The sequence below is a fragment of the Pelodiscus sinensis genome, chromosome 1 (assembly GCF_052426305.1).
Source record: "Pelodiscus sinensis isolate ZL-2025 chromosome 1, ASM5242630v1, whole genome shotgun sequence".
Lineage (NCBI taxonomy): Eukaryota > Metazoa > Chordata > Testudines > Trionychidae > Pelodiscus > Pelodiscus sinensis.
The window spans coordinates 57588154-57610298 of NC_143052.1; the positions used below are offsets into that span (position 1 = coordinate 57588154).

Consider the following 22145-nt stretch of genomic DNA (forward strand, 5'->3'; position numbering starts at 1 on the left):
AAAATATTTCTGACAAAACTTCTTGTAGTAATGTGTAAGTACTTCTACCTCAAAACACATGCAAAAATATATCTGGTAACAAAAGCAAAAACTCATTCACTGAAAAATAAAATGGGCTTAATTACAAGGTGCTCTATGCTCTAATTCAGGGGTTGGCAATAATTTTTGATGGTGGCCCACTCCAAGAATTTGGAAAATGGTCAAGGGCCACACTCTTGCATTTCAGTGGAGGAGGTGTGGGGTTTGGGGTGGTAGCTGGGTGCAGAAAGGATCTTGCAGTAAGGGATTGGGGTATAGGAGAAGCTGTGAGCTCTGGGAGGGAGTTTGGGTGAAGGAGACAGTTGTGACCTGGGTTGGAGACTAGGGTGCAGAAATGTGGGCTGTGATCTGGGGCAGGGACAAACGTGTGTGCGTGTGCGTGCAAGGATTTGGATTGTGACCTGCAGCAGGGGATTGGAGTACAGGATCTGGGAGGGGATATTGATACAGGAGGGGGGACAGAGGCTTTGGATTGTGACCTGGGGCACAGGGTTGGGGTGCAGGATCTGGGAGGAGATACGGGGGCAGAGGGTTTGGGTTATGTGGGGTGGGGAGGGCAACGGGTTGGGGTGCCAGAGGCAGGCTCTGGTTGGGAGACTTACCTGCTTGACTCCCAGCCAAAAGCCTTCTGAAGCAGACTCCCTGCCTGCCCTGCCCCTGCATTAACTGCATGGGCCATGTGATTTTTGAACAGCTACAAGCCTGAAGGGAGAAGGGAGGGTGCTTTGCAAGCTGCCTGCTGACAACAGGCTGCTCCCTTTGACTGAAACTAACCAGTGGGATTGTGCTGGGGGGCAGGTGTGCATGAAGGCTCACAGCTGTTCAAATAGAACCCAGCAGCAGCTTCTCTCAGCAGTGTGCAGGGGGCAGGCAGAGAATCTGCCTGGGTATGTCTACACTAGCCCCCTAATTTGAACTAGGGAGGCTAATGTAGGCATTTGAAGTTGCAAATGAAGCCCGGGATTTAAATATCCCGGGCTTTATTTGCATTTCCTGTCCGGGCGCCATTTTTAAATCCCCCTAGTCCAAACTAGCTACACGTGGCAGTCAAAAGTTACCTCGAACTAAGTCCTTAGTTTGAGTTAACTGTTACACCTCGTAACAGGGGGCTAGTGTAGACATTACAAATTGAGTTACAAATTGAGGAGCCAGATGGTCCATACTGTAGCCAAAAAATCAATACCATATGGGGCTCTTCAGATCAAAATGAAAATCTTGGGGGCTAGTGTAGACATACCCCCTGAGACTTCCCGCTGCATCCATAGGCCAGATTTGGTGGCTTATCGGGCCGGATCCAGGCCTTAGAGGGTATTTTGTCTGGGCCTGCTCTAATTTTTAGCCAAGAGGTATTGTTGGCAAGTATAAATAAATTTCATATCTAAGTCATGATTCCATTTTTCCTCTAGTATCACCTTTTGTCAGTTTGATTCCTGGTTTTGTATTTTATACCATATCTTAACTATTGCTTTCAGCAAACCTCTATGTTTCTATACATGCTATTGTTTCTTTCAGCAGTTCAATTCATAGAGGACAGGATTTAGTTACATTGTAAATATTAAAATCCTTGCTTTCTTAATTTCAGGTATCTAGAAAAGTACGAGAAAGTACATCATTTTGGGGAGGATGATGATGAGGTACCACCGGGCAATCCAAAGCCACAACTTCCTATAGGTGCAATTCCATCTTCCTACAATTACCAGCAACACAGTGTGTCAGGTAGATTACATTTTTGAGAAAAATATTGTTATGATGCTTATTTTAACTTTCCGTGTTTTAATTGAGACAGACTTTAAATCAGAGCCGGGCAAAATGTGGCCCATGGTCCACATGTGGCCCACCACCACTATCCCACAGACCAGTGGGAGCTTTTGGGCAAGCTCCCTTCCCTCTGCATCCTGCACAAAGACCGGCATGCCCTCCTACACGCTAGTCCCCTATCATGAGCTCCCTTTTGCACCTAACCTCCATCACAGACCTCACACCTGATACATTTATATTATGGAAGAGTGAGGCCCTTGACCACTTTCCAAACTCTGGGAGTAGTCCTCTATCAAAAATTATTGCCCACCCCATCTTTAAATGCATTTATGTTGTTAAAAACATCAACACTGTATGTTAGTCAAATCATTACCTAGCATAGAATAATTTTTCCTGATTACCCCGCCCCCCTCCACCCCAGAAAAAAAACAAACCTCCAAATCCCTAAGTAACCCCAACATTTCCAGAGTGTGTGGAAACAAGTAGGTCTCAAAGGCTGTGTCCAGACTCAGGGGTTTTTTCGGGAAAAGTAGCCTTTTTCCGAAAAAACTTCCCCTGCGTCCAGACTCAAGCCGCGTTCTTTCGAAATTAAATCGAAAGAACACGGCTTTTCTTTCGATGGCGGTAAACCTCATTTCACGAGGAAGAACGCCTTCTTTCGAAAGTTCCTCTTTCGAAAGAAGGCGTTCTTCAATATAAATAGGGCTTCTTCGAAAGAGCATCCAGACTCACTGGATGCTTTCTTTCGAAAAAGCAAGCCGCTTTTTCGAAAGTTCAACGTGCAGTCTAGACGCTCTCTTTCGAAAGAGGCTCTTTCGAAAGTATCTTTCAAAAGAGGCTTGCAGTCTAGACATAGCCAAAGTGACAATCTTTGAAAATCAGCAAACTCAGGACTTACTGGGCTAAGTTGAAGAGTGAATTTTAGAGTTTTCACTGATGATGTTCTCCCTGCAGGTCACAGGTATTTAAATCTGGGTTCTGGTGATCTCAACTTCTGGGTTACAAATTGAGGAGCCAGATGGTCCATACTGTAGCCAAAAAATCAATACCATATGGGGCTCTTCAGATCAGAATGAAAATCTTGACTAGAATACTGCTACAAATTTGATGCCAGTACAGTCTGCTTAGGTTGTAAGCAATTTGGGGCTGAGGTGGTCATTTTTGTTCTGTATTTGTTCAACACATAGTATAGTGAGGTGCTAATTCATAGCCAGGAACTCTCAGGTGATGTAGTAATACAAATGAACAATAACAACAACAACAATAACGTATCTAAATAATTGGACTGCAGTCTGTTCTACCTGAAGCTTGAGTGATTTTCAAGGTTCTCCTGAAGAAGACCATATATTGAATATTCCATTCTGAAATGAATAACTAATTGGCAAGATCCATATCCCATGGTAATGGTCTCAATGCTCTGGCCCAAAGAAGATGAAAAAAAGTTGGAAAAGTTAGTTTAATGCAATGAATTATTTATATTAAAGAGAATTATTGATAATTTACTTACCGAGTCAGCCACAATATTCATTTTATTAGTTTGGCTGCAGAAACATTGTTTTCGCTATTTTTTTTTTGTCTTGGTTAGATTATCTTCGTCAAAGTTATGGGCTGTCAATGGACTTTAATTCGCCAAATGACTATAATAAATTGGTGCTTTCGCTATTATCTGGACTCCCCAATGAAGTGGACTTTGCTATTAATGTGTGCACTCTTCTGTCAAATGAAAGCAAGCATGTCATGCAGCTTGAAAAGGACCCTAAAATCATCACTCTGCTGCTTGCTAATGCTGGGGTGTTTGATGACAGTAAGTTTTAAGTTGAATCCTATTTTTACTATATAAAACATTTTAAAGAGCTGAGCAGGAAAGGCGAAAATATATATTTGTAGCTTTTCAATTTTGAATAATTATTCTTAATTTATAGTACATTACATTTAGAGGTTATTGAAGAGAAATTAACTTTGATACTTAGGTTTTTTAATTTCATAATTTGTGCTTCACATTAGGCTTTGAATATTCAGATTACCTTTTTATTCAGCTAACATACATATGGTTTAAAGACTGAGTCATTTAACAGTTTAATTTAATAAAACTTAAGAATTGGGTTTTCAGTGGTATTTTTAAATTCCTTGAGAAATACAGGCAGTCCCCGACTTAGGCGGATCCGACTTATGTCGGATCCGCACTTACGAACAGGGCTTTCTCGCCCCGGAGCTCGCAGGCAGCGGGACCGCCCAGAGCCCAGCGGTCCCGCCACCTCGACCTCCGGGGTGAGAAAAGCTGCTCCGGGTACCCCTGGTCTGCTGGGGACCGTCTCCAGCAGACCAGGGACACCTGGAGCAAAGCCGGGGAGGCGGCGGGGTCCCGCGCCTCTGAGGCTTTGCCACAGCAAAGCCTCAGAGGCGCAGGACCCCTCCTCCCCGGCTTTGCTCCGGGTGTCCCTGGTCTGTTGGGGACCGTCTCCAGCAGACCAGGGACACCGGGAGCAAAGCTGCGGAGCACGCGGGCAGCGGACAGCCCAGACGCGCCGCCGCTGTCCCGCTGCCGGCGTGTTCCGCGGCTTTGCTCCCCGTCTCCCTGGTCTGCTGGAGACCAACAGACCAGGGAGACGGGGAGCAAAGCCGGGGAGCATGCGGGCAGCGGACAGCCCAGACGCGCTGCGGCTGTCCCGCTGCCAGCGTGCTCCGGGGCTTTGCTCCCCGTCTCCCTGGTCTGCTGGTCTCCAGCAGACCAGGGAGACGCAGAGCAAAGCCGCGGAGGACCCGGGCGGCGGGACCGCGGTGCATCTTGGTCTCCCGCCTGCGTCTCCCTGGTCTGCTGGGGGGAGGGGGGAGAGGGGGGCGCAGCTAGTAGAGCAGCTGGGGCGCTGTGGTAGAGCAGCTGTGGTAGAGCCGGACGCCTGTGGTAGAGCAGCTGGGGCGCTGCCGGTTGGTCCCGCAGTGCTGCTCTGGGCGCTACTGGACCAACCCGGCAGCACCCCAGCTGCTCTGCCCCAGGCATCCTGATTCAGCCGCTGCTGGTCAGTTTCAGCAGTGGCTGAATCAGGACGCCTGGGGCAGAGCAGCTGGGGTGCTGGTGGATTGGTCCAGTAGCGCCAAGGAGCGGCGCTACTGGAGCAACCCAGCAGCACCCCAGCTGCTCTTCCCCAGGCGTCCCCAAGTCAGCCGTTGCTGAAACTGACCAGCGCTGACTATAGGAAGCCCGAGGCAGAGTTGCTCTGCCCCGGGCTTCCTGGAATCAGCCGCTGATCAGTTTCAGCAGCAGCTGACTTGGGGATACCTGGGGTTCTTAAGTTGAATCTGTATGTAAGTTGGAACTGGCGTCCAGATTCAGCCTGTTGAAACTGATCAGAGGCTGATTCCAGGAAGCCCGGGGCAGAGCAACTCTGCCTCGGGCTTCCTGTAGTCAGCCGCTGGTCAGTTTCAGCAGCGGCTGAATCTGGACGCCAGTTCCGACTTACATACAGATTCAACTTAAGAACAAACCTACAGTCCCTATCTTGTACGTAACCCGGGGACTGTCTGTAGTAAGTTTTTAGCATCAGATTTCCATTTAGCTTCTAGTGTCAGGATTTATTTGTTTTTCTAGTGAATGCATAGGACCTTGCTGATTTGCAAAAAGATGCATTTTATAATGTCAATTACATATTAAAAACAGAAAGATGCATCTCATAGAAATGGCATATTAAGTTTGTTTTCTGATATATGGAGATTGATTTCCTAACCACAGTGAAATTTAGAAATCAGGCCTCAATATCATGAAAATCAGTCTGGATTTCAGAGCTATTTAATTGACCTGATTGCATATCTGAATTATTTTTCATGGGTAGAGTGTCTTAATTGCTCCTTGCTTTATGTCCTTTTATAAGCAATTACGTGATCAAACCATCTCACTGAGTTGAATCATAATAGAATAGTAAATCCCTGGCTTCCATGAGGGGAAAAAAGAATTGTTTGCTGTTTTAATTTTTGTTCTGTCCAAAGCATCTCTAAGCTAATGTTTTCTAAAGTTAATTTTATCGAAGGCCATGTCTATGCTACACAGAAGATCGACGCTGCCATGGTCGATCTCCCGGGGTTCGATTTAGCTGATCTAGTGAAGACCTGCTAATTCAAACTCATAGAACACCTCTGTTGATGCTGGTACTCCTCCTCCTCACGAGGACGAAGGGAGGCCAATGGGATCATTTGCTCTTTTTGACCTCCTGCTGTGTGGATGGCAGTTTAAGATATGTTGACTCCACTACGTAATTAATGTAGTTGGAGTTGCATATCTTAAGTCAGCTTTCTGCTCTAGTGTAGACCAGGACTTTGTAAATCATGAAATGAGCATTCTTTATCTAAAGAATATATTGGAATCCCCCTAATTTTGTTTGTGTGTGTGTGCACGCATGCGAGTGCATAACTTACATACCTTCTGGGTATGGTTTATTGTCCCATGTAGCAGCACCTAGACCATTTACAGAGAGAGAAAGAATGAGTTTCTTCTACAGCCTTATCTGAGAGCCAGCTGGCTTTTAGCTCAAGTGATAGAGGCTCATGCGCTAAGCTCTGGAGGTCCCAGGTTCAGTTACACGTGCACATCTTCTTCCTCAGTAGTGCATCAAAATTACTATATTTTAACATGTGCTTCTTTAAATGGGGGGAAATTAATTTATGAGACATATATTAATTTTTTGAAATATTATAAACTTTAATTTCCTTTATCAATTGTACTATGTAAAATGTTTATTGTGGTTAGTAATATATTAATGGTCTAATTTCTCTTTCAGATTTTTTTGAGTTGTGTGTCTGTGCTTTTACTATGTTTTTCTTAATAGGATGTCCCTCACAATTGACCAGACCCATACATTATCTGCATCTGGGCCAGTCATAAGGACTCCCAAGTGGAAGGAATGCTTAAAGAGAGGCTAAAATTAATTCTAATCCCCTAATAAGTCCTCAGAGGCCCATTCTTAGATTCTGAATGTAAATGCTCACTTGGTGAGAATCCGTACAATTCTTTCTTCAGAGTAGCTTTTTATAGAAATTAGAGTGATGCTTCAGCAAGGTTGTTTTGTTCGTGCCTCCTTGGACACTTAGGGCTACTCCTCCATTATTAACTTTTGAAAGTCAAGTCTGTGCTTCCATATGGTTGTTTCATAGGTGTTCTGTACTAGCTGTTCTTTCTGTTATACATAGCTGATTAATAACCTTTGGTTTTAGAGAGAGGTAAATGTATAATAGGTTTGTTCTTTTCTTACATTAGGAAAAGGATTTCTTTTTTACTTACTGTCTAATAGCAGCGAGGGTACTATAAGGGCAAAAGATAGATGTGCCCCATTTCCCTACCCGTGTAGTGAGTAAATAGTTTTTTTCTAGAGCTGTTGTAATTACCAAACCCTTTCAGATTCCCACTCTCTTGATGCCAACCATGTAAGATAAGGGTATCTGCTTCTTCAGTCCATCCTGTAGTCTTCTTCAGTTCATCCTGTAATTTTCAAATGTTGACAGATCAGAGATGAAATATTTTGGTCATTGGGTTTTTCTGTAATTTTAGATTGTAAACTCATACAGATCAAGGTTTTATTTGTACTTTTACAGCACTGTGAAAAAAGGGGCTCCGAGTCTGAATGTGGTATTTGCGTGCAATCACAGTGAAATAATGGTGAATTTGTTAGATTTAGTAATTAAATATGAGAAGTTCTGTAACTATTTTAAATTTCCATAGAAATATTTTGATGTTCATTTTGTGACAACAATTTTGGATATGAATTAGTGGTAGCTGGTGAATTTTATCTAAAGTTATGGGGTTTTGATAAGATTCGGCATCTCTAGTGCAAGGTTTATTTGTTATTAATTAGAGTAATATTTAAGCACATCTATAGTTTTCATCATTGTAGTTTGTGAATTATGTTAATTTTCCTACCTCTTAGGATTTATTCTAGTTTAAAAATTTGACATAACTCTTACTGTGCATGTGTTAAGACAGCTTTTCTTTTTCAGGAGCACTGTCTCAGTTTTTAAACAGTAGTGTTTCATTTTAAGCTCAAGTTCTCTTTATGTAATCTAACAACATGCTGGGAATACAATATCTTCTTTCTCATTTTACTAGTAGGATTGTTTTAAATAACTTGTTTGTATCCTCAAAATATGCTATTAGGCCTTGTATACCACATGCTATCAAAGCCTTGGTCTTGGATTAAAAAATGTCAAATGCTGCTTCATTATTTTCAGCTGAAAATTGTAATAATGTTTCACTATAAAAATATACTGTGAACCAAATACTGTTTTAGACAACTTCATAGTGACACTAATCAATTGCAGACTTCCAAACTGCAGAACAGTTATTTTCATGTCAAGGGAAATCCTGTGAACTAGTAAATTAGATGTAACATCAAGTGGTGGTTCTTCCAAAGCAGCCAGGATTTAGAGTAAAGCTTAATATTTTATTAAGTGGTAATGACATCTGGCCATCTTGTTGGCTTCTTGAAAGCTTCAAGGGAATTTTTGCCTAGCTATTGTGCTAAACTAATCTGGAAACATCTTTATTCTTTATCACATAGAAACAAATGCTAGTTCCTGACATGAGATTTAAAACTAAGAAACCACTTCATACATGAAAAAAAAAAGTCTAGAAAACAGTCATGGTTCTTTGAGGTACAAGGCAAGGAAGGGTACACATAGCTTAGACCATTCAAATACTTCCTTGTGGCTTAATATACTCTAGTACTGCAACAGCAGTCAATAAAGTGTATTGCAACCAAGATTACAGTAATTTATTACATTTTACTGAAAAATTTTTCTAAGAAAACTTCTGAGTGGTCTGTGGGATTTTGAATATTTTTATTGTCGATTGGTAGAAAATCAAATGAAACTGTTCAGTTCCTTTTTACTAAATGTTATTTTTTTTATGTCTGAAGCTTTAGGATCATTTTCTACTGTATTTGGAGATGAATGGAAGGAGAAAACTGATAGAGATTTTGTTAAGGTAATTTTAAAACTATGAAACTGTTTTTAACTCTGTACTGCCAATAGCAAAGTTTAAGTAAGTCTTTTAAAGCATCAGCGTGGTTTTCATGTAAGTTGTACCAGAGTGTTATGACTATGCAGTTTATTGCATTCAAGAAAATATAGTAGGATACTAAATCAAGGATATTTATGATAAAACTGGGGGTAAAAAGAAAGAAAATAATTTATAAAAAGCAAGTGTGGATTGGAGAATAGAAAAAGGTTGCAGAATTTTTTAAACAAGCCCTTTAACTTATTTAGCAAGAGAAAATAATGTTGGAGTTATTAAGCACTGGAATCAGCAAAGAAATATTATAGATTATGAAAATGTGCTGGTGATTCAGAAACATTGGAAATCTAGGGAAAGTAAAGGCAAGCTGGAAGCTATGGACAACTTCGGTTCAATTAGGAGCATACATTAGGTAGATAGAGTTAGGTTTGCACAAGACATTTTTTGTTTTTTTTTCCACTAGAGGGCATGATATGCTATATTAATAGTGTCGCAAGATAATTTCTGGCTATACTTCTGTCAAGTGTAAATACTGCTTCTGAGTCTCAGGTGAATATTTGTACGGGGCTTGCTAGCATGTAATGTATTATATTTGAAATGAATTTGACTTTTCCTTATGGTTACTTAAGGGGACACTATTACAATATAACGGAACAGATTTCCTTAAGATTTTCAATAACTTATATTATTAACATTGGAAATATTTTAAAATATAGTTTATTTTGATCATTTTTGCTGTTAATTTCCAGATGACAGAAAAGGGGGAGAGAGGAATAGTCTAGTTAGTTTCACTTCAGTTTATAGTCAGGTTTCTGCTCAAATTCTTTCTTGTTTTTGTACATTAACTGAATGCATCACTATTTGCATTACAAACATTGCAGAGGAATTTTTATTTTCATATATTGTGTTAAACTAATTTTTACAAAACTTAAATGTTTGATCAAATCAGGTAACAATAGTGCCCATTAAATTTATATTATTGATAAAATACAAATAGATGGTCTCTCCCAAAAGAGTAAGATTAAGACTGATGTCCACAAGTACTATACCTGGAATTTTTTATTTAAAAGTAGCTAACTTTTATGGTTTTGTTATCCTCTACATTTGAGGCACTCTGTTAACAGTTAAAGAACACCAACATCAAGTGTTATGTCTAGATATGTGAACATTTCAAATTACTGAATTATAATTTATTTTTTGTTAATTACATCATTGTAAGTAATTATAGTATATGAAGACAAATGGTTTTAATAAACTTTCTTAACTAGGTGTTAAGTAGGACCAGCATAATTGCAATAAGGTTCACTAATAAAATACTTGGATATGCTCCAAGAATCTATTTATAAATGATGCATGATGTACAGTACCACACTTTTGAGAGCATACTATAAATTAATACCACATCTAAAAATACAATGTATTTCAATAATGCATTTTTTTCATAGAATCTTCTTTCAAGCATTTTGCTGATTCCACCTACAGGAAGTTTTTTATGTCATATAACAGCTATGTTTCTGTATATAAAATGAGGGGGAGTAGTAAGGGTGTTTTAAGACTTCTCAGTTCCCCTGTTATTCTCCTGATTCATAACAAATGCATTGTGTTGACAGGAACAGGGGTTTCATGTTTGTTCTTTTATTTTTTGGATTAAAATTAGCAAAATGATGTGTAAGTAGATCTGTATTTTCATCTTGTTATTGTTCATGTCTTCTTTTGTAAATGTTAGTTTATCTGTCAGATGCAAATATTTATTTTGAAAGAGTCATCATTCACATTTCTTCTCATGTTGCATACAGTGGCAGTTAATAGTAAGATTTGCACCATTTTGTACTAATGTGGCTAATTCTAATTTAATCTCAAAATATTTTCTTAATCTGGACAAAAACCAAGATTCTTAAATCAGTTATTGAAAATTTCTCAGTTCCAAGTGTTCCCAGAGCCAGAAACTTGGCATAGGTAGAGCTCGTTTATACTGAGGTACTGACATCTCTCCTTTCAGAACAAAGTGAGGTATCAAGCATTGGAAGTTTATTGATCCATCTAAAATTCAGAGTTGACTGAGTTCTTGAATATTAAAGTTAGAAGTTGTGAAACTTGAGTGTCTACTACCTCTGATGGATGACAAGTGCATGAGCTCTTGTGGGCTGTCCAGGTTCAACTTTGACTTTTTTGTGCATTTGTGGCTCTCTCACTTGAGTTTCTAAGAGGGCACTCCTGTTTTAGTCTGTTCTTGAAAATAAAGAATGTTTCACTTGAAACCTGACAGCCAGAGTTGTCTGTCACTAGCCTTCTTTATCTGAGAGCTAACGAGAGAGACAGACAGAGAGAGCTCCTCATCTTTAAAATGTCATCTTTAAGGTTAGTTCAGGCCCCAATTGAGGTGCATTTCATCCTCATTCTGGATTTTTTAGAATCAGAGAGACTCCTCTTTCACACTATGTACGTGAGTTGTACTCTTATTCCAAGGACTCAAGGGGCACGTCTGTACTTACAAGAAGATCAGTGCTCCAGGGGTCTATCTTCTAGCATTCGATTTAGTGGGTCTAGTATAGACTCCTAAATCAAATGCCGAGGGCAGTCTCTTCCTTCTGTGAGGAGTAAGGGAAGTCGATGGGAAGATATGCTTCCGTCGGCCTCCCATTGGGTGGACGCTGCCCTGGCTCATCTTAAGGTAAGCCGACTCCAGTTACCAGTATAGACTAGGCTTAGGAGCCTTCATCTTTGGCTTTATCTGAATCCTGGGATGTAGTGATAAATGGCCTTTATAAAGCAGCAACATTGTTAAAGAGGTCCTCAGATAGATGTACTGCCAATTGTACTTCACTTAAATGATTTCAAGAGACAACCCTGATTTTTTTCCTCATGATGTTCAAAATGTCCTCTAACCAGCATTTGGGGATTTATTAGACACATATTATAAAGAGAAATATGTGGATAAATTGGTCCTTCATCATTGTCCCCCTGATGACAGTGTTATAGTGCCTTCTGTGTTACCACCAAATAATGTTTAGCAGATCCAAGAACATGGGGCTAATTAGTGAAAAAGTTGGATTTCAAAATGACATTGTTTCAGAACAAAATGCTAATATTATTTGATATCTTTATCAAAAGGCTACAATTGCACTGCCCATTACTTATGACTCCTGGGGCTCGTCTACATTGGCCCCTTTTCCGGAAGGGGCATGGTAATTTTTGAAATCGCAATAGGGAAATGCGCGGGGGATTTAAATATCCCCCGCGGCATTTAAATAAAAATGTCCGCCGCTTTTTTCCGGCTTTTAGAAAAGCCGGAAAAGAGCGTCTACACTGGCCCCGATCCTCCGGAAAAAGCGCTCTTTTCTGGAGGATCTTATTCCTTGAAGTAGGAATAAGATCCTCCGGAAAAGGACGCTTTTTCCGGAGGATCGGGGCCAGTGTAGACGCTCTTTTCCGGCTTTTCTAAAAGCCGGAAAAAAGCGGCGGACATTTTTATTTAAATGCCGCGGGGGATATTTAAATCCCCCGCGCATTTCCCTATTGCGATTTCAAAAATTACCATGCCCCTTCCGGAAAAGGGGCCAATGTAGACGTAGCCCTGCAATATAGTGATATTTTACCTTAACTTCAGTACTGATTGTGGTTAAAATATTTTTTTTAAAGCTGATCAATTGTACCAAGTGTATTAGTGTGAGTATCTTCAATAAGCCCATGATAAGATGGCATCAATGTCAGTTTCTTCAGAGAGAACAAATTGCCAGGTCCTCATGTTTTATACCTTATGACAGAGTCCAGAATGGACTCTGACCTCTGGGCAGAAAGTCTAGTCTTCTCTAACGTCACATTAGCCAGATAGATAGATACAGTTTTTAAATCTCAGATTGCTTCCTGTGGACTTTTAGCCTGAATATTTTAAAGAGACAAAGAGCATATTGTTGGAGGGTCAGTCTAATTAATGCCATGGCACTTTGAGAGCATCTTATGATTTTGGTAACACGGCACAGCACTGGCAACATCAGCAACTCTATATTGCTATTAGTTATCTTAGCCTTTCCAAAGACTTTCACATTAAGGGTGAAGTTGTGCATTTGAAGATACACCACCTCTTCCATATTTTAAAAATACAAAAATTAGAGAAATTAAAGAACTAAGAATATGGCATGATTCTAATATTTTCTTCCTTTTGTTTTCACTAGTGATATTTGCATGTTTAGCCTCTTCATCATTGCCCAAAAGCGTAACATCAAAAAGGGAATATTGCATTGACAATTGAAATTCAAGGCAATCTTGTTTTGCACGCATCTTTTAAACATGACGAAACCTCTCTTTGAGTGTCCTTTTCAAAAATTGCCCTCAAAGTGATGATTGTTATGGATGTACCATTCTCCTAGAGGTTTAATTTCATGCCTACCACTTCTGTGAATTGCATCAGGATTAAGAGGAGAAACATTGTTCCTTCAAAGTCCCCAGTATGAAGTTTGGAGGCATTGTTCAGCCTAAGATGGCATCTTTCAAATGTGACATAAAACTGAGCTCCTTGCCTGTAATAGTCACTTATTGAATATTTGTATAGAATCATGGAATACTTGAACCGGGAAGGTCCTTGAGAGGTTATCAAGTCCAGTCCCCTGCCCACATGGCAGAGCCAAGCACCATTTATATCATCCCTGATAGATTTTTATCAAAACTGCTCTTAAATATCTCCAATAAAGTACTTTACATGTGTTTAGTGTACAAACTCTTCTCCCATTCAGGTAAACATAGCAAAACCATTGCATTTTCAAGAGGGTATGAGTGTCAATCTTAGTTTCATGGTCACAGTCTTGTTTGAGTAAATATTCTGTATCCTCAGATTTCTCCAATAATTCATCTGGCTACAGTATTTTTCACTTCTTGTCTAAATTGCTTCCATGGCTTGACTTTGTGATCATATTGCTGTTGCATTTCACCTACGAGACAACTGTAATTTAGTAGTGAATTAGCTGTTCCCTATATATTTTATCAGTTTATGATCTTGATCCTGCATGTCATTGATCATATGATTAATCTTGACTGTAGTTGGAATAGCTACACAGTATGGCTACGTCTACACTGGCCCCTTTTCCGGAAGGGGCATGTAAATTTCACGAGTCGTCGTAGGGAAATCCGCGGGGGATTTAAATATCCCCCGCGGCATTTAAATAAAAATGTCCGCCGCTTTTTTCCGGCTTTTAAAAAAGCCGGAAAAGAGCGTCTAGACTGGCCCCGATCCTCCGGAAAAAGCGCCCTTTTCCGGAGGCTCTTATTCCTACTTTGAAGTAGGAATAAGAGCCTCCGGAAAAGGGCACTTTTTCCGGAGGATCGGGGCCAGTCTAGACGCTCTTTGTAGTATATTGAACTCTGGAATGAAGAATGTACCATTAGTTGGAGATTATCTTAAAGATGCAGTAATAGCTGATATGAATGGAAAAAAGATTTTTTAAAGGGATGGAATAGTGATAAATTCATCCTTATCCATTTGTGAATATTTTTAAAGAAACAGAAGAGAAAATGAATGTATTTTTAACACTAGAAATTCAGTATTGCTTTTATTCTTTTTTTTTCAGTTTTGGAAGGATATTGTTGAGGATAATGAAGTACGTGACCTCATTTCTGACAGAAACAAATCTCAAGGTGAGATGTCTTGCATAGACAGATTAGATAAATTCTGAGAAAGAAAGAACAGGGATAGCTAAAGTTGATGTTTTTCTTTTGTAGATATTCCACCAGAAGATTGGATATTGGAGTCCTTATTTCACCCACCTCGCAAGTTGGGCATTAATGATATTGAAGGGCAGCGGGTACTTCAGATAGCAGTAATTTTGCGGAATCTTTCCTTTGAGGAGGGAAATGTTAAACTTTTGGCAGCTAATCGTACCTGTCTTCGGTTCCTGCTACTTTCTGCTCATAGTCATTTTATTTCTCTAAGGCAATTGGGGCTTGACACGCTAGGAAATATTGCAGCAGAGGTAAATATACTTTGCAGAAGATGCTACTTTAGTATTAAGTAACTTGATTGATGTCTTAAATAAACACAAGAAAAATAATTAAATTTGAAGTCATACCGAATAAGTGCTTTGAACTTCAAATAATAGCTTTCAACAGAATTCAAAGGCAAGGAATCAAATTTGCCTAAGCACAATCATGTGAGGGAATGCAGTTGTGTGATTTTTTTCCAATTGAAATTCCATAGCATGGGGGAATTACTTCAAAAATGAAAAATATTCATACAGGTTATACTTTATAAATAACTAGAAGTTTCACCTGATGTTGCCTGGGTCCTTAACTCAATCTTTTTTTTTTTTTTTTTAAATAAAATGAAAATGTACATGCTTAATTTAAATCATTGCTCTGGGGTGGGGCTGGGGTTGAGGGGTGTTCAGTATGTGGGCTGCCCTGGGGAAGAGAAGACCCCAGCCCTCTCTCACCACAGTAGCTTGGGGCAAGGTGAGTCTCCATGGCTGCTACAGCTCCAGTGGGCACAGCCAGGGAGGGGTACATGTTCCTGTCTGGGGTAAGTCCAGGTTTGTCTTCCCCCATGCTCCCTAGCCAGAGTGAGGAATGCAGCAAAGTGCCCTTCCCTTTGCTCCCTGATAAAGGGGAACAATCACCAATCTTCCTGAATGAGTTGGTGGGATCCTTCAGCCCCTTCACCCTCCCTAAAGTGTGTCCAAGGGGTGGAAGGGTTGAAACTATGACAGACCTGAATTGGGGGGTGCCACCCCCAGCTAACTCCTTGAACCTGTCTGTTGCTTCTGTCTCTTTTTTTAATATGGTTTTATGAGAAGCAATCCTATTCCATGCACTTCCCATTTTCCTGCCACAGCCAAACCCTTACATTGGTTTAAGTTATGATAAGAGGAGGCTGTATACTGAATTTGGTGGTCCTAGTTCTTACTATTTAGGGAGAGTTCTTCAACACACAATGTCACAGACAGACAGACAAACTCTCTCAAATATATATACCGTATTTTCCGGCGTATAAGACGACTTTATATGCTAAAAAACATCCCCCAAAAATCGGGGGTCGTCTTATACGCCGGGTATACAGGCAGTCCCCGACTTGCAGGTACGAACGGGGCTTTTCTCGCCCCGGAGGACACAGATTGCGGGACCTCATGGTCCCGCCGCCCGTGTCCTCCGGGGCGAGAAAAGCTGCTCCGCGTCTCCCTGGTCTGCAGACCAGGAAGACGCGGAGCAAAGCCGCGGAGGGGCTCCGGCAGCGGGGCAGCCCAGGCGCGCCTGGGATGCCCCGCTGCCGGCTTCCCCTGAGGCTTTGCAAACCAGCAGACCAGGGACACCGGGAGCAAAGCTGGGGAGGCAGAGGGGCACTGGGGTGCTGCCGGTTGGCCTCTTAAGGGGGGGTAGTCTTATACGGCGAGTATAAGACGAAAACCTGTCTTTTAACTAGAAAATTAGGGGGTCGTCTTATACGCCCAGTCGCCTTATACGCCGGAAAATACGGTAGGTTGAACCTGTCTAGTCCAGCATTCTCTGGTCTGGCAAAGTCTATTGTCCAGCATGATTTTAGTTAGCCAGATGTCCACTTATTATGGGTGTGGCCAAGTTTCCCATGGTACAATAAAGTTTGTTTACAGCCACCAGTTCTGGCTTTTAGTGTTCTAGGTTGTTATTTAGCTCTAATTTGCCCCTAAGTGTCTTCTAAGAGCCCAGTAAGCCGTGGAAGTGTTTGCAATGCTGCTAGACCAGGGGTTCCCAAACTTTTTGACACGGGAACCAATAAATCCATTCACGAGCTTTTGGAGGATCAGTAACATTCATCTGCATATCATTAAGCAAATGATGAATATTCAAATAAGTTGTTTCTGGTCCTCCCAAAACCCCCAGTGCCAGCTTTAGCAAAGCTTTTGATACGGTCACCCACAATATTCTTGCCAGCAAATTAAGGGAATATGGATTGGATACATGGACTGTAAGATGGATAGAAAGCTGGCTAGACCCAGGTTTCCCAAACTTTTTACTTTAGTTGGAATCCGTTTTTTTTTTTTTTCAGTACTGTTTTTTGCAGCCCAAAAAAATAAACGCATATAAAAAAAAGAATTAAAAATGAATACATTTTCGGTGTTTCACCCGGCCGCATCCTTCGCCCCGCCTGGGCCAGGGCTCGGGGAACCAGCACCGCATGGGCACTCCAGGAGGCGGGAGCAGGAGCAAACTGGGGGTAGGGTATCTGGCTAGGAGGGAGGGTGGACAGTTCGGTATTTCAGGGTTCTGTCCGGGAAACAAATTGAGAAAATACCGGACATATAAAATTTTCCGGTATTTTCTAATTAGGTAAGTTTTATTATTATTAGATGTATCTGCCTGGCTGGTAGATGTGCTCATGCTGTGTGAGTGTGTTTACCAGCCAGGCAGTTCACAACTACTCAAGGGAGGGTGGTGGTGGGGGTGGAAAATGGAATCCCCGGGACCGGAATCACTTGTGTGCCTGGGTCAGTCCCGCTTCCCACCGCCCCCCCCCCCCCCGCTTCTCCTCCCCATCTCCTCTGGCCAGCCCCGCTGCCCCCGTCCAGCCCTGCTTCCGGCGGTTGGCTCTCTCTCCTCCTCCTCCCGATCTCCCCCGGACAGCCCTGCTTCTGCTGCCCGCTCGCCTTCCCCCCCCTCCAATCTCCGTCGGACAGCCCCGCTGCCCCCAATCCTGCTTCTGGCGGCCGGTGTCTCTCTCTCTCTCTCATTCATTCATTCATTCATTCATTCACTCGCACTCTCTCTCACTCCTTCCAGCCTGCCTCTCCCCTCTCAGCAGCCACGCTGAGGACCAGCCCATGGCCCATACTTTCAGAAACACTGTGCTAGACAATACTGACCTAGTTCTTCAAATTCTTCAGATTTAAGAAGAAACAGTAACAGGTCAACTCGATCCATTTTATGGCATTATACATGAGAGATAAATATAATGTTGAATATATTGAAATCCTGTAATGAATGAATAGCAGGGAAGAAGACACTGTTGTAGTGCTCAGCTACTGATGGAACTCTGACTAGGATGGTGTTTTCACGGATATCTTCATGCTCTCATACTGAGTTTTGTAGGGCTTTTGAGAGAGCAGTAATGGCTCTCAGTATTTACCATAGTGCCTGGGGACCTGAGTCATTGTGCTAGGTGTTGTACAAATAGGACAAAGGATGTTGAAAACCGTGCGGGAGAATTCACTCCTAATGACTATTACTGCTCAGAGCATAGGAAAATGTTCATATCCATCCTGATGTTTTTCTTACTGTGAAGACTCAAATCAGAAAGTTCAGAGGCTCTTCCCAAATACTTCAGAAGAGAAAATAGTTAATGCAAAATTTTAAAAAATAATTAAGAACTCTGGGCATTTAAAGCACAGTCTGACATGCTCACAGAAGTGACAACATATTCCAAGAAATGTGTTGCATATAAAAGGCTTTTGAGCATTGAATTTTGTATGCAAATTCAAGAATTGTATCTGACTTTATGTATAATGTGGACTGCAGTTTAAATTATGTTTTTCCCTTCCCTTAGCTTCTCTTGGACCCTGTTGATTTCAAAACTACTCATCTAATGTTTCACACTGTTACAAAATGCCTAATGTCAAGGGATAGATTCTTAAAAATGAGAGGTAAGGTTTTAGACTGCAAATTTTTTGTAAATAGTAAAATAATAATTTTGGCTGTTTAAAACTATTCTATATTTGTTTTTCAGGCATGGAAATCTTGGGGAATCTTTGCAAAGCTGAAGATAATGGTGTCTTAATTTGTGAATATGTGGATCAAGAATCCTACAAAGAAATAATATGTCATCTCACTTTGCCAGATGTGCTGCTTGTAATCTCAGCACTTGAGGTGCTTTACATGCTTACAGAAATGGGAGAAGTAGCCTGCACAAAGATTGCTAAAGTAGACAAGAGCATAGGTGAGGAAGAAGGAGAACAAAATATCACATTAGTTTATTTGTTGATGAAAAAGAATTGATACAGTGTCACATTCAGGGATTAAAAAATTCTGCTCTGTCAGAGTTTAAAGTATATGTGTTGGTATATTATGTGCATATTGTTGCCATGTATTTATATAACTAAATTTTTGTTTTCTCAAAGAATTAATGAAGATGGAGACCAAAACAGGTCAGGATTTTGAATTATGTATTGGCTCTATATGCCATGAAAAATACAATGTCAAAATCCACAGAAATATGTGAGGGTTTATTTTTCTTCAGCAAGTGTCAGTTCAATGTGTTCGCTATCAAATACTCACGTTTAATTTTTTGTAATACGGTTGTTGATTTTGCATTTAATGTTTTAGATACATTAGTATGTCTGGTTTCTATGGACATCCAAATGTTTGGACCTGAGGCACTTACTGCAGTAAAACTCATTGAACATCAAAATTCCAACCACCAAGTATCTGAAATTAGGCCACAGGCAGTGGAACATGTTTCCTCACAGGCCCATGCAACAGCTGTCCCAGGTTAGTAGGAGAATATCTTTTGTATTGCTGTAGAACATTCTTTATATCAAATATAACTGTGCACCTGTCTTTCTATCTGTAGCTATATAACTGGGTTTATGTGTACAATCAAGTACCACCTATTCATGGGGGGGATCAAAGGGAGCAATTGCCCAGGGCCCAGAGATTCCAGGGGGCCCAGAGCTTCTGGCTGCCATTATCCTGGGACCCTTTGAATTGCCACCAGAGCTCCATTCCACATATTTCCGAGTGCTGAGTAAAAAGGATATATAATTATACACAGCAGGGTCAACAGCCACTGCGGTGGTCTGGGCAGCACTAGGGGCTGACTGCTCCACCCCTTCCAGGGGCATGAAACTGTCTCCCTCCCCCACACCTTGCCCTGAGTCCCACGGTGGCTGTTGATCCTGCCGTGTATAATTATATATCTGTGAGTAATTTAATGATTTATTGCATTTCAATATGTCTTATCAGAAATGCATATTTTAATGTTGTTGCTGGCAAAATAATCTTTGCTTTATTTTTCTAATTGAACAAATATTTGGAGCAATATTGGTCATTACATGAAAGCTCTATTTTGTATTATTTTCTGTGCAAATAGTAAGTACGTGGCAGTATGTACAATATGTTCTCAGTTTTAGGGTCAGATTCTAGGAGAATGGGGATCTAATGGAATCATAGAAATGAAGACAAAAAATATCTAATGAATACATTGAAGCCACTAAACATTTCATTTGTGATGTGGCCAACGCTTAACACCTTCACTTAAAGCTTAAAAGAAAGATCTTTCTTCGTTGAGGTCACAAGAAACTCAAAGGGCTCATCTAGACTACGCGGAAGATTCGAAAGAGGATATAGAAATTCCATGGCATTTTTTGGCAACCCCCTCCTTTTTCGAAAAGCTGCATAAGCCTCATTTTTTTAAGGAAAAGTGGCTTTTCGAAAGGGGGGGAGGGTTGCTGAAAAAAACACGTCATGACTACTTTCACTTTCAAAAGCTCTGCTTTAAAAAGTGAGATCAGAAGAAGATATGCAAATCCCGCGGAATTTGTTTATCCTCTTTTGAATCTTGCTACTGTCAATCCCATAACTTCAGTGAAAATGAAACTTGCAGTATTTGGCTTATACTTGAGACCCAGAAGTCAGGTGCTTTCAGCAACCTGAAAAATGTAAGCATCTGAATAACTTACACATCTTGACATATGTTGCTGCTTTTTAAAAAATAATTATTTGAAAAACATGTTCAAATTTAAATACTTGCTCCCCTGCCAAATAACTTCCCACCTCAGTTTTTTCCCCCTTAGTACTTAAAGTACCAAAGATTTTTTTAAAGGCCCATATTGCCTTTGTGTGGTTCCAGGGAGCTCCTAAAGGGTCTAAACCCAAGACATGTTGGTCAGCTGCAATTCCTATTCAAGTCAGGGTCAGACCCAAAGACTCTAGTATTTCAGTTTCATTTCTGTGACTAAATATAAACTTAAGATTTTTTTCCCTAGTATTTTTTCTCTTTCCTTCTGGATTTAATAGACTTTCTAGTTTGGTGGATAACCCACTTGTCCAGAACTTTCATCAGTTAATCAGGTTGTTCTTCTCAAAACTACTTTTTATAAAACATCACAGTTCACAGTGACTTGACTCCAGGAAAGTCTGAGACATGAATCTTGGCAAACTTTTTGGTGTCTGATTGAAGACCTTGCCCTCATTAGAGAATTTTGCTTTGAATATGACTACACTATGGGTATGTCTAGACTGCATCCCTCTGTCGGCACAGGGATGCAGATTAGGCAGGTTGACATTGCAGATGAAGCGTGGATTTAAATATCCCGCACTTAATTTGCATAAAAATGGCCGCCGCGGTTTGCCGACTCAGCACTTTGTCAGCATAAAGTGGCAGTCTAGAGCGGGATCCTAATATCCAACCTAGACCTCTCCCACTGTAACTTGAGACCATTGCTTCTTGTTCTGCCATCTGTCACTACTATGAACAGCCTTTCTCCGTCCTCTTTGAGACCTCCCTTCAGGAAGTGAAGGCTGCTATCAAATCCCCCCTCACTCTTCTCTTTTGCAGACTAAATAAGCCCAAATTCTTCAGCCTCTACTCATAGATAATGTGCTCCAGCCCTCTAATCATTTTGGTTGCTCTCCACTAGACACTCTCCAATGCGTCCACATCCTTTCTGTAGCAGAGGCCCCAGAACTCCACACAATACTCTAGATGTGGCCCCACCAGAGCCTAATAAAGGGGAATAATCACTTCTCTAGATCTGCTGGCAATGGTCCTAATGCAACCTAATATTCTATTAATCTTTTTGGCTAAAAGGGCACACTGTTGACTCATATCCAGCTTCTCACCCACTGTAATTCCCAGGTCCTTTTCTGCAAAACTGCTACTTAGCCAGTCGGTCCCCAGCCTGTAGCAATACTTGGGATTTGTCCGTCCTACATGCAAGACTCTACACTTGTCTTTGTTGAACCTGATCAGATTTTTTTTGGCCAAATCTTCTAATCTGTCTAGGTCACTCTGGACCCTATCCTTGCCCTCCAGCTTATCTACCTCTTAGTGTGATCTGCAAACGTGCTGAGGGTGCAATCCATCCCCTCATCTAGGTCATTAATAAAGATGTTAAGCAAAACCGGATCTAGAACTGATCCTTGAGGCACTCTGCTAGAAATTGACCATCAGCCTGACATCAAGCCGTTGATTGCTTGGGCCCGACAATCTAGCCAGCTTTCCATCCATCTTAGGGTACGTCTAGACTACATGCCTCTGACAACGGAGGCATGTAGATTAGACTACCCGGCATAGGAAAATTTCCTGGATTGTTTGTGTATTGCTGTATGGTCTCTCAACAGATGTCAGGGTGATTGAAGTCCCCCATGAGAACCATGGCCTGTGATCTGGAAGCTT

At 41.1% G+C, this 22145-nt stretch overlaps 1 protein-coding gene across 1 annotated transcript in view; it reads left to right on the forward strand.

Annotated features, from left to right (window-relative positions):
• Positions 1-22145, forward strand: part of ARID2 (AT-rich interaction domain 2) — a 179763-nt gene that overhangs the window by 80328 nt on the left and 77290 nt on the right. The window contains exons 4-11 of the mRNA XM_075930435.2: positions 1622-1755; positions 3383-3601; positions 8697-8764; positions 14356-14422; positions 14507-14757; positions 18297-18393; positions 18477-18686; positions 19073-19237. Of these exons, the coding sequence (XP_075786550.1) occupies positions 1622-1755; positions 3383-3601; positions 8697-8764; positions 14356-14422; positions 14507-14757; positions 18297-18393; positions 18477-18686; positions 19073-19237 (1211 nt within the window). The remainder of the gene's footprint in view (positions 1-1621; positions 1756-3382; positions 3602-8696; positions 8765-14355; positions 14423-14506; positions 14758-18296; positions 18394-18476; positions 18687-19072; positions 19238-22145) is intronic.